At 29.8% G+C, this 13,946-nt stretch overlaps 1 protein-coding gene across 1 annotated transcript in view; it reads right to left on the reverse strand.

Moving 5' to 3' along the window:
- The window catches only part of LOC143236872 (histone lysine acetyltransferase CREBBP-like), a 107,575-nt gene that overhangs the window by 77,399 nt on the left and 16,230 nt on the right, over positions 1-13,946 (reverse strand). The window contains 3 exon segments of the mRNA XM_076475517.1: positions 3,298-3,622; positions 7,531-7,659; positions 12,471-12,912. Of these exon segments, the coding sequence (XP_076331632.1) occupies positions 3,298-3,622; positions 7,531-7,659; positions 12,471-12,912 (896 nt within the window).

Here is a 13,946-nt window from a genome sequence, read left to right on the forward strand (position 1 = left end):
TTTTATTTAGCATTTTGAGTTGATTGTTATTACTATCAATTTCATAATATTTATAATTTATAGTTTTCAAGTTGCATACTTTATTTCCTCAAACACAAAATTGCTTATAAAAATCTTTAAATACATATTTCTTCACATTTCTATTTCTCTGCTTTAAATGTACTTCACTACAAAAGATTTACTAACTGCAAGTGTTCACTTCTGCTTTACTTCCACTATTATTTTTACTCTGTTGGATTCTCTAAACAATAATATTTCTAAGTCACAAACCACAAAATAAAGATAAAAACAACCAAACACACACATCTATTCATAAACATTTAGGTACATAACTTCTGCATGTAATGATGTGATATGAATAACTATGCTATCCTAAATTGTTAAGACATGTACATTTTTCATATGGCTCAAAAAATGGGATGGACACTAACTATTGACATACATCAACATCATACTTTACTGTACTAAACTAGGATATAAAAATATGCTTATGGTGCTACAAGTAAATATAAAAGCAGATCAAGTGCAAAGTTTTATGATAGTAGGATGATAAAAATGTGCACAAACTTTTTTTTTTTTTAAATGTTAATACTCATGTGCTATTTATTTCATTTTTTCAAGCAATCAGTGCTGAAGCATTTGCTACAATTCAAATACTAAGGATTTCAAGATATGAAGTGTTAATTAACATGTAAAGTATTATAAGGAGAAATGAGAAATCTCCAACTAAGTACTTAAAAGAAACCTACAGACATATAGAGGGCCAAAGGATGTTGTATAAAAATGTTGACACTAATTGATAAATATTTTACTAAGTAAGGACAAGGCAAATTTCTAAACACACACTGCATAAATTAGGTGGATAAACATTCCAGGCCTTGACCCAAAAAGCTAGAAACTAACACTTATGATTATTAGCACCCAATAGATGAGATAATATGAGAGAAAGCAACAAATGATTATATTAGAAATTATCATAACAGGAAGCAACATCATAACAATTAACAGAACTCTGAAGTGTATATTCTGAGTAAGTAACTTTTGGTATTTACATCAATGGCAATGAATAACTGCCAAGAAATAGTTATATACAAACCTATTAACAAGAGGTTATGGTTTGGTGAATGATTCCATTTGTATCAATTAAACCTTTCAATAAGCACCTGCAATTTGCAGGAGACCATAGTACAAAAGGGGAAATTCCCATATTGCATACTTTAACTGAGATTTCTTAATGTATCTTCAAAAAGATTGAAAAGGCTTTGTTTAAAAGATTATAATTATCTTGCACATAAAGAATGACATTCTAATTAAATCTTTCTCCTGAAAAAAGTTACTTATCTGTTGTTATTTGTACTTTTCATTTAACAGTTTGAGTGCAAGGTAATTTTTAAGTATAATACTTTTCTCTATCTTATTGTTTTCATATTTATTTGCATAACCTCTGAAACTTCCCAAATGAATGTCAAATGTTTTTATTTTATTTTAAAGGTAAATATTTATATTTTAGTTTTCATTTTCTCTATCATATCACTAACTGTAGATATTACCATCAACATACAGTGCAATGAACTATTTAAAATTAAGAAATGAAAATAATGTATACAACTCTTTAAATTTATGTAGAACATCTTAAAAATATTCTGGCTAAATCTGTAATTTCAGGTCTTTTTCTTTTAATATATGGATAATTTTGCTTCATTTTCATTTCCTGTCCTTTACCTTTTATTATTCATCTCACCACAAGTTAACAGTGCTCTTGGGATGTAATTACAGTATTTTCAGCAGTGATTCATAAGCATTTGGCAAAATTATTTTTCTTTTGCACAAGATCTTAAGCCTTGAAAACTACTGCAAAGTATGAGGTATACTTAAAAAGTGTTCAATAAACCTTTCATTTATGTATTTTAAAATCCAAGATATAAAAGGCCTAAACACAATTTAATTGTCTCTAATTCTAATATATCTAGCTTAGAAAAAACTGCTATCATGGAGAAAGCAGCCAACAATACCACAAGAAGTAAAACTGATGATTTACAACTCAGTGCCAATTTCAAATTAACCATTGTTGGATTAGTGTAAAATGAGCTCTTTTTAAAGACAATAATCATGTATATGTAGCAACTACATGTAAGTTATAAAGCTTAAATATATGTATAGTAGGTGGGTTTTTCACCTGTCAGGGAATGACAAAATTTATTACTTATTTCCACTGCATTTAGCCAGAGAACTTTTAAACTTTAAATGGCCTTAACTGTCTAGACATATATCTACAAAACTGACATTATCTGAGTTGTTAAGACAGCGTGTGCAAAAGCTGCGATTTTTCCTAGCTCGTGGGTCATGTGACAATACAGAACTGAAGTTTATGTACTTAAGTTCCTTTTGAAATAAATTAAAATTTTGATAACACAAAACCTCGAATCATAACATACATTATAATGTTAACTTCATTCACATACCTTGATGGTAATGTTGTTTAATTCAATTTTAAATGTAATTCAGTGACTTGTATAGTGACTTTCTGTATACTGCCAACAAAGACTACTCATTTGAGATTTGAAATTTTTGTCCAATTGCAAAAATTCAATGGCTCTGTTCACTGAAAGCAGGACAAACATAATCCACCAGTACTAAAGATGCTAAAAATGCACTTGTGTAAACAATGTTGGAGGAAGTAAAATGTTAAATCATGAATAATAAATTTAGGGAACCATAAATGATGAAACAGTAAGTTTAACAGCAATGAAAAAAATAATATAGTTTGCTTGCACATAAAAAAAGTGGTAACAATGAAACCTTTTAGGCAAAGAAATGGTCAACGATTACACGATAGAAACACTTAACACAAGTCACAATGTATTAGTATAATAATCTGCTCACACACATACACACCAAATACTGGGTGTTATAATGAAGCAAATCATTCCACATCCAGATTTTACATTTAATGTAATGCTCACAGTCAGATTTTGAGTGTCAAAAATGATATAAAAGTCAAACTGTGACTGACTAGAGTAACCATAAACCAAGTATTTAAATTATACAAGGCATAAAACAGATATCCAGTACAATTTAAATGTACTGACCAGAAACAAATGTGAATAATTCTGAAACAAGTGAGATTATACATTTTCCCTAAAACTAAGTACAATAAGAAGCTTGTCATGATAAAAAAAAAATAAATGAAATTAAGAAAAAACTAATAACAAAAATGATAAAATATATACAGTGTAAACTTAAAATTTAGAAACAATAATAAAAGTATGAAAATTTTTTCAACATGAAGGTACTCACATTTTTTGGACCAAATGATGTCGTAGGTTAGGAGTTACAGACTGGTGCCAAATTTTGGATCCAGAAGCAGGCTGTGGCACAGAACTTTGCACAACTGTTGATATCTGATTACTTACATCTCCTGGAAAACTACCAGATGAGGCCACACTGCTAGGTATCATATTCTTACCCGCAAGATTTGACTGAGCACCTTCAGCTGTACTGAAACCTTGAGAATCCTGGGTGTTTAAGCTTGGTGTCACTGCTCTAAGCTGGTTCTCTTGGGTCTGCCCTTGCTGTTGTGGATTTGAAGCTAATACTCCCAAACTTTGCAAATCTTTCATAGCTAAAAGTCATAAATATAATTTAGTTATTGTGTATCACATCAATTAATCCTAAAACAATTTTTTTTATCAACTGTTATACATCAGAATCAGATTCCACAGTTGACTCAATTATTATCTTGTTATTCCTTACAGCTAAAAACTACCAAAGTTCAAAATTGATTTTTTAAATAACCTAAGTATACCAGTATATTACTTAAGCTTAACTGTATGAGCTGCAGTAACTGTTCTGAACCAAGTGCAAAACTTTGTTTTTAAAAGCAAGAAAATATGACCCAAAGAAGTGAGCAGTCACTTTCTTAGGGCCAGTTTTTTTTCCAGTAAAACTGTTCATTCACACATGTACAATAAATCTCCTTGATGTTAATAACTTGTCAATTCTTCCCTCTTGTAAAAATTTTTCCTGCTGATTAGGTGTCAGGTATATCCTCTACCTTCTCATCTGGAAATTTATTTTTTACATTTTTGTAAACAATCACTCTTTCTCCACTGATATCCCTGACCTGCATGAAACACTGCCTTCACGTGGATCTTTTGTTTTGTTTTCTTTTCATCAGGTTTGGTTATAAAGTATTCCTTCAAATATCTCTACTGCTCATTTAATCTCTGAATCTCCACATCAGCTAGAATCTGAAAACCTCTAATTTCTTGTTTCCTATTTACACTCTTGTCCAAATAGTAATAAATGTCAACACAAATTTATATCACTACTTCTTTGCTGTTTTTCTGTTGTCAAATGAAAGAGGTGACATGGGTAATCCTTAATTACCATTTCAGGGTTAAGTTTCAGAAGATAATTTGCAACACCCTTTTTTATTTCCCTATTACAAAATCTATGTTATCCTCTAATGATACACAATATCCCCATTTCAAAAACTGAAATTAGTTCTCATTGAAAAAAGTCCTGCAATATTATCACAAGTTGATTTTGCAATTAAATTGTGATTAAAAAGTAATACATTTACTACCTTTTCCTTATTGTCACTGAAGAATGCTATTATAATAGCACACAGTTTACTGGCAACATCTGCATTGCTATCAGCAAACAAGTTGTAATATCTACTTTTAATTTTACTCAGTTTGCTTAGTTGCATTGCTGACCATTTCTCCAACTACTGCAAAGATTTTGGTTTTTTGAGCATCAAACTCTGTGCACACTTCTCCTCACCCATAAAACATATGCAACACTATGATCTTCAACCAAAATTATCATTAAATTTCCCAACTACAAATTCACAAATTGAGGGGGGAGGTAATCTTTTTTTTACAAAAAAAAATTGTACTTTGTACAAGAGAAATAAATGTTGGTGCAATCCACCAAAAGAGGCTTAAATTGTTAGAAAAGGTTTGTGATTGACTAATAATGCTGTTTTAGTCACTAAACTTTTGATCACAGATAAGCTGTGGCTTCGTGCTTTACGTACATAACTTTCACATGGAGTTACTTAGCATGAACACCTATGTATGGTAACACAGTACAGTGTAAACAGCTCAGTTACATTATCACATACTGTACTGTGTGATGTTTGTATGCATATATACAAGTGGGTGGGAATTTACAACAAAGTTGAATGCCAATAACATGAATATTTGGTTAAATTAATTTCTGGTATACATGCTTCCAACAATAAAACTAATATGACTGTCTCAACTTCTTACCAATAAAACTTTGGTCCAAACTAAAACAATCATGTTTTCAAAATTAAAAAACTCAGTATTTTCATTGTTAATCACCACAATTGAAATGTTGACCCTCTTTTGATTATGCACATGTAGGTCTCAGGTTAGCATTAGACATGATCAATTATGTTTAGGAAATATGGAAGGTCTAGCTGCAATTAAAAATGCAGGAAAATCTGTAAATTAAACAGAATATAATAATGATAACAATAAATAAAATTTTATGAAAGTTTTGATCAACATAAAACAAGATAACAATACATAAAATAAAGCTAGCTTTGCCTCTCTTTAGGTTAATACAAGATACGAGCGTGAACAGCTATACACATCAGTAGCGTGCATGTTTACATGTACAGTGCTCAAGCATTGTGTCCATATTACAGCAAAGTAGTATTTGTGAGAATTCTGATGCAAGTCTAGTCAAAAGGTCACTTTTTCCTTTACTTGGTGGACAGCCCAAACTAGTTAGAATGAAACTAGTAATGTGACTGACCAAGAACACAGTTCTGTTTAAAAGTTTGAGATCACTGACTGTTTGTTTCCTTAAAATACAATGTAACATTAGCACAGTGTGGGCTTATTTCTTCCAATGTAATTTGACGCTTCCCAGGACATAAGGCCTAAAAATTAATTGACTAAAGATGCAAAATTGCCAACTAAATGTTAGTTGTACTTTTTGAAAATAAAGAAGATACAAAAACATCAATATTCTTGTAATCAGGTCTTTGATATCAATACTGTCATAGAGATGTGGGTTTATGTGTGTTGTTTATTTTTCAGATAACTAATACAGACTTCCAGACAATCTCTGATATTGGTCAGGTTGTTTTAAGGATTATCTAAAAATATGCTTAAATTGAGACCTGTATCAAGTACCAAAGTAAAGATATGACGTATTAGGCAAGGAGGAGGGTAGTTTTACACAAAAAGGGGAGACTAGTCTTGGTTGAATGCATCAGCTAATAGTGGCAGAGAATGAGGAACAAGAAATCAGAAAAGGAGGAAGTCTGAATATGAGAGAAGGAAATGTAGTGATGAGAGACATGCCCGAGTGAGAGTAAACCCAACAAAATAAGAGGGTCAAGAGACATCTATCTTGTCAAGAAAAGCATACTGCCACCACGTTCAAAGCCCTAAGCAAATGACTAACCATGAGACAAATATAATAGGAGGAAAACTATAAAATAACAGGTCCAACACATAGAAGCAGAGTGTCCTGGAATATAAAACTACACTCTTTTGATGATTGCAAAAAGCAATAACTAGGGAGCAGACTAAGAGGAATCTTATCTAGGAATGATCTGAAAAGAAAAGCCAGGAAGATTCTCACAACTAAAAACACAGAAGAGCATTCACACCCTATTAATGGCTGTAAAAAGTAGGCCAGAATGGCTGTTTTAATGGTTTATTCAAATATTTAATTTGCAACTACCACTAAATGTCCAACTCTAGACATAAACCATGTAATATGTAGAATGTAATTTTACAGCACTGCAGCTTACTTTTAATCCTTAACAGATTCTTCCTTGTTAGGGCAAATTAGGATTTCAAAAATGCATTTATTGTAACATGCATCTTCAGATAGTTACTTCCAGACAAGATTGTATAAAACCTACTTTTCATTATAGTTATATTAATACTTCCCACATGAAAACTGTTAACAGCTGTGGAACCTATGGTAATGCTTAATATTTTGCAAACATAATTAAACTTATTGTAGATGAAATACAAAAGTTATCCAACAAATGCATAATTACAAACCTTCTACCTAATTCTGAAATGTGTCTCAATGTTCATTTTTAATGTTCTTCAAGGTTCACTTAGAGCAAGATTAAAAGACAAAAAAGTTTTTGAATTATTTTCAGTTAAAAAACTGCTTTGTGGATATATGCAATTATATAGCCAATTTTCATTAGGTGTTACATAAGTATTCCTAAAAGAAATAATTTAATAAAAACTAACAACCTAAAATTGATTGATTTAGCCAAAAGTAATTATGTGGGGAAAAAAAATTAACATTTGCTTTGGGGGAAATTTATGGCTTATAATGCAAAAATGTTTGAAAATAAAACTTAAAATTACCATTTGTATAAAAGAACAAAACTTACAGTTTATTCCCAAAATCAGTTGAAAATGAGACATACAAAAAGATACACAAATAGACAGCAGCAGCAGCATACACTGTTTATATTTCTTAAGAAACTAAACTTACGAAGAAATAGCTGCACACCTTTATTATGCTGCAATACTTGACCAAAATTTGTGTGCCCATTACCATTATATGGTAGTCCCAAGGCAGCATAGGCACGTTGCATATCTGCAGGTGCTGGACCTTGATTTGGTTGTACAGCAACCCCAGCTGAAAGGAAAATTAATTAAGAAACATACAGTAAAAAAATATCAAAATATCCAGATCAAATTAAAAGATGTTTATATACTCTCTTTACAATTATGGGAATAATTTATTAATTTTTTCTGTTTGTTTGCTCTCTTGCATGTTATAAAGATGGAAAAAAAAATGAAAAATGGGTAGGTTTAGTTTTCTTAAGATGATCACAGAAAAGCTTAAGAATTGAAAACAACCAGTACATTAAATTTTATATTATTTTTAAAATAGTTAATTTGTATTATACATGTACAAAATACTTCCATATTATTTAAATAACCCAATACAGAAATTATATACATGAATATTCAAAATTTACATTACATGGTAACAAGTTAATAAAAATACCAAATTTTCAAAACTGTACTTACCAGTTTATTAGGAAGTGTGAAAACTAATATCAACTGAAATCTATAGCTCAATGTTTTGTAATTTAAATAAACATTAATCCATCTACTACAAAAAGAACTCAACAAAATAAAATATGAAAGAAAGCTATATGATAAGCACTAGTTCCAGTTACTAAAATGTAACATTTACAGTTCACTCTCAAGTTATCCATATATATATATTTATATTTTTAATCAAATTAAAATAGAATGAATACGGTAAATACTTTACAGCATAGGACTTACTAATCAAACTTCAAAAGCACCCCTCCCCTTTAAGTTTTATATATAGTATTTATTAATTTTTATTTTATTTTAGTAAGCTTTTGTTAATTTAAAATTTCTGGGTAGATGGCCAAGAAAACAGACGAAATATTTTCCGATATAATAAAGGCATTTAAACATAATGATGGCAATAGAGATTATACAATAACACTAAAAAAAATAAAAACCTGCAAGTAACTTACAAATGAACTTATATAAAATGATTAGCAGATAATAAGAGTAAAACAATGTTACAATGTAAAAATAAACAAAGCAGTATATACATAAAAGCAAACATGAGTGCAATGTATAAAACTGGAAAATATCTTTATGTGGAAAAAAAGTGGGAGGGTTAATCACTTTTATTGTTCAGATAATGGACCATTTTCATTAATATGCACAATGAAGTGCAATATAACTAGAGCTGGTGGATTAGTGGAATTGGCTAATTGATGGGCTTATTAATTGATTGATAATATTCCACTAACTGATTAGCATATTAGTGCTAAACATGAAGGTTGTTGTTGCTCTACAGTTCTCTTCAATATTACATATTTTGTAACAGAGACTATGCTTTTATTATAATAAACCAAGATGTTTTTCTTTTTTAACAACACAATATTTGACGATATCCCATCAATGAAAATGTTTAACAAAATTTGAACAATATACAACCAATTAGTTCATTCCTGTATTTAGTCCTTTCCTGACAACTTAGTATTAATTTTCTATCCATATTACTAACAGCTTTCACACAGTTAGAAGCATTGGCCAATAGAATTACTTCAACAGACAGGTTTTTTAAAACTTGGCAGTAGTTAATCAAATGAACAGTCAAACCAAGCCTACACATTTTACAAATACCTTTGTTACTTTTTTCTGCTTAATACTCTCCTTAGGATATTTAGATAAGCTGCTAAGGAGTCTTGTACAGCTGACTGACTTTTTCAGTGACTATAGTATAGATGTTGAGCTTACACTACAGTTACTGGGACTTAATGATTGTTATGAAGGTAGTAATTCTGTTAAAGCCTTTATTGCTAGAATTTTACCATAATGCTTTGAAACATCTCCCTAAAATGCAGCACTATGGAGAAACTGTAAATATGGATATGCATGTTTCTAGCACTGCTACTAAACTTCAATACTTCTTCACAATGTATGCATACATATTCACTGAGTCTTTCTAATAGCCAAAACATTCCCATACAGTTGATTTATTTTTATTTTGCAAAATTAGCAACACCTCTTTCATTTTGCCACTACTAATGACTATTTTCTATACAAATGATAATTCATCTATGACCATGAAGTTAACGTGATATAATTTTACTTTTATGAGTAAACAGCTTATGGATTGGAAGTAAGTTTAAGAATATGTATGTTTTAGACTACTAACCTTTAACCAACTTTCATTGCACAGTAGAGTACTGCTACATGTATAATTATAATTGAGCAAAGTGTACAATTGTTACAAAAAACTGGAATATTTACTATTTTGTAAACTAATTACTCACTTAAATATCAATGTTGTTAACAAAACATGTATAACATTGTTACTGACATACCTTAATTTAGTACATTATTTATTAAATAAGATAATTCTTTGTTGAAACACTATCACTATCCTTATCTTTCAAGCAATAAAACTATAAAAGATTCTTGTCAGTTTTATTAGAATGTAATTCCATATAACTCGGTGAAACCAAATTCATTCCAATTCTAGAAAAACAGATAATACAACATTTACTTCTTCAGCAAAAAAAGACTTGTGATGATATTGATACTATATACCCACTTTTTGGATACTAAAATTATTCAAAATGTGGAAATAAAATGTATTGTAATAAACACTGTTTAACAAAACAACAACAAAAACACAGAAAGCAGTGAATCCTCAACCTCCCATGTACGAAATGCTTTCTGTGGCAGAAGAGCAAAACATCTTTGGTTTTTATGTATCCTGCATTATTAAAGTATAATAATACACACATACACACACACACGAGAGAGATAAAAGTTTTAAGTAGATTATTCTGTTAAATAATGTTGCTATTGTATTAGTTATTAAGACAAGAGTGAAAAAAGCTATGACTATGACTTGGATGCATTTCACCCAGCCTGTATCCACAGTAACCATTATAGCAGTCATACTTTGACTTTCAGTATTTAGATGTAACTTTAAGAAATTTTGCAGATTATCAGTAAACATTACTATATTTTCATACCCAAAATATCAGGTTGTGGATTTTCTTTTGGAATTTTTATTATACAAGATAATTTTGATCTTAAAACAAAATAAAAATGTAAAATTTAACTTGCATTATCTCTATAATCTCATAATACTCTAAATAACTATCAAACATTTTTAATAACTATATTTTGTTTTGTTTTTTTATGTCATTAGCTCTATACAGGGTTGGTTAACTTCACTGACCTTATAATCAACTTAAAAAATTAGGAACCAAATCTAAATTACCTTTATTTTGTCTAGAGCAACAGAAAAGTTTAACAGGAAACCACAAATATTTATGCTAAATACATTAAACCTAATAACACTATACAAGTATTTATATACATAAATGTTTGTTTTATTGACCTTGAACTGTGTCTAACAGATAATAGCACCACACAAGTTGTAAACTATGCAACACGTGCACCTCTCCTTACATATAACAAACAGCATAAATCTGACCTTTGCAAAGTACAAACCTCTTAGTTTTATACTAAAGCACCGCTATTTGTTATGATACAAAAATATATATTATTACTATTTATAAATAAATTCTTGCACATCAGTTATTTCTCTTAAAACAAAACAGTAAATAAAAAGTACAGAGAAAAAAATGATCTCTCCTACTTATTATGTTGTAAAGTTTTTATACTTGTGTTATACTTGCTAAGCCTAGTTGCATTTTTATATAGAGGTTGTAATCAATTTTTGTAGGTTTTATTTATATATCTTGAAAAAATAAAAAATTATAAATAACTAAATTGATCAAACAAAATTCCACCATAATTCATGAGACTTCCCAACTAAGCTATATTTTGGTCCAAAAAAAACTTACTTCTGATCACTATTTCACCTTGTCACAAACTCTTCAAACTCAACATTAATGTCAACTTTACTCGCAAGTATTTTGGGAAGATTGGTGAAATTACATAGCTCAAAATGAGTACTTTCAGTTGATTATAAACATGTATTTAAGAGAAGCACACATAGGTAAACAAGGATTTACAAAAAAGAAAGAGGTGAGTAGAACAAATACTGTGGATTCATTAAATACAACAGTATCCCAGGGGATACATACATTATATTCTAGCTTATCAATATCAGTAATCTGAGTTTCTAACTCACAAGAAACTATAAACACTGTATTGTGGGCATCACAAAAACAGGTATTTACAATTTATTTTTTCATATTTGCTTTTAACACTCCTACGAAAAGTGGGGCCTAATAGGCCCCAGAGCAACTTGAAAGGTTATTAATATTAGGCTAATAATTTTGTATTTAAATGAAATTGCCATTTAAATCCATTAATGAATGGATTAACGAGATTCCTACTGTCCCTATCTACTATCTAGCGAAACCACAACCAGGGGAACGGGCTTGGAGAAATCAGGACTAGAAATGTCTTTTCGTAGGAGTGTTAAATTAAGAATTTAATGTATGAAACTTATAATACAAGTTTACAAATATTATGGTGTGCCCTTCAAAACCCACCCATCAGTAAAACAGTTTAGGGAGGTAAATATGCCCTTATAAAGTACTCAATGTGGTACCAATTTACTTTTAATATTGCATTTATTTTTTGAATAACTTCAAAATACATTAACTTCTTAGTTTGGATTTTGAAAGATATATTTTGCAAATTATCTGTCATAGAACATTCACTTTTTACTTTAGTGTGTCTATTAATATCTCAATCACAAAAATTTAAATAAAGGAAAGAAAAAATATTCATATTAATAAAGCTACTCTAAAAAGTTTGAAATTGGTTTGCATTTCCCTCTAGAAATATCAAACATATATAACTACACTTATACATATGTATCCTTAGTTTTATATTTTTAAGTAGAGCTCACATAGAATATATTTTTCAACTTTTACATTTAATTTCAAAACTTACAAGGTTGTTGTTTTCTATCTGAAGCCTGCTTTAATGGTAAACATACAGGGCAGTCATTTCTAGTGCAGTTCTTCCAGTGAGAAATAATCTGTCGGGATGATGCACAATGGGGAATAGGGCATGTTTTTCCAGCTTGGCAAGTTGTCATGTGATTCAATACATGTTTCATGGTTCGACAATGAGGAAGAGAACACTGGTGTATTTCACCGTTAGCTTGATTTTCACGCCTCTGACATTTATGAGCATGAAGAAGCAACACTAACTGCTGTTGAATAAGTTTACGCTTTTCTGGGTCAGTAGTATGAGTTCCTCCACTTTGAGAACTGATATTTGAAGTTGTGACTGTTGGTGTAGAAAGAGTATTTGTAGATGACCCCTGTGCTGGGGTCTGAGACCCAGTAATATTTCCAGACAAAATTGCTTGTTGCTGTGGCAGGCCATGCTGATAAAATGTTTAGAATAACAAAAAATATCATTTTGAACTAAAACAGGATGATACACTCAAATTAATTTTCGAAAAAGCAAAACAAATGTTTATTTGCTAAATTAGAAATTATAGACCATTTTTTATAACTATATTTCAAATTTAAGTATATACTGACATGAAAGTTTTTACTTAATTTTTACTTTAATCTTATAATTTAAGAATATCTTCAAATTACATTGGCTAAACATATGCCCTAACCGGCAATTATCACTTTCTCAATTGCTAATCATTCTCAGCTGAGCTGATTATCACAAAATTCTACAAAGACATAAGATTATTACTTTCTGATAAACTTTTATACTTCCTGGGAATATATTCTTTTATGAATTCAACTTGCAGTAATCCTTTACATAAGAATAGTATGCATATTTATAAGTGTACACTGAAATTCAACCTTGTATTAAACTATATCATAAGTTGTAATTATTTTCTACTGTACTGTGACTGTTGTCATAGGTTTGGTAAAACCACCACTACTAGTTTACCTTGAAATATTAAACCTTAGGACTTCATCAGTGCTAAACATTTAGCATTTTACTGATAATTTTACTGTGGAAACCACCAAACACATCACCTTTTAAACATTTTTATAATTTTTCTTCATGCTACACAGAATAACTGTTCACAATTCTGTAGGAACAACAAGCCCTTTTAATTAAAATTATTTTTGGTGTCTTATGAACAAAACTACCAAAATAACATACATAAAGTCCTGAAAATGCATATATTTACAATATATACTTCTTTATAACTTACCTTTCTAGTTACATACTAATGTATCCAACAATGTCATTCATTCAACTAAATTTTATATTTGGTTATTTATTATTCAAATATTTCAAACATTTAGTAACACAGCTCTATGACTGATAAACAATAAGTAGATCATTAACATATATACCTGTTGCAAAGTGGCTTGAAATCAAAAGGAAACTCCTTCAACCACTGTTCATGAAAACTCAGAAAAAATAAAACATAACAGATAAAAA

Source organism: Tachypleus tridentatus, chromosome 13 (genome assembly GCF_004210375.1).
Source record: "Tachypleus tridentatus isolate NWPU-2018 chromosome 13, ASM421037v1, whole genome shotgun sequence".
NCBI lineage: Eukaryota > Metazoa > Arthropoda > Merostomata > Xiphosura > Limulidae > Tachypleus > Tachypleus tridentatus.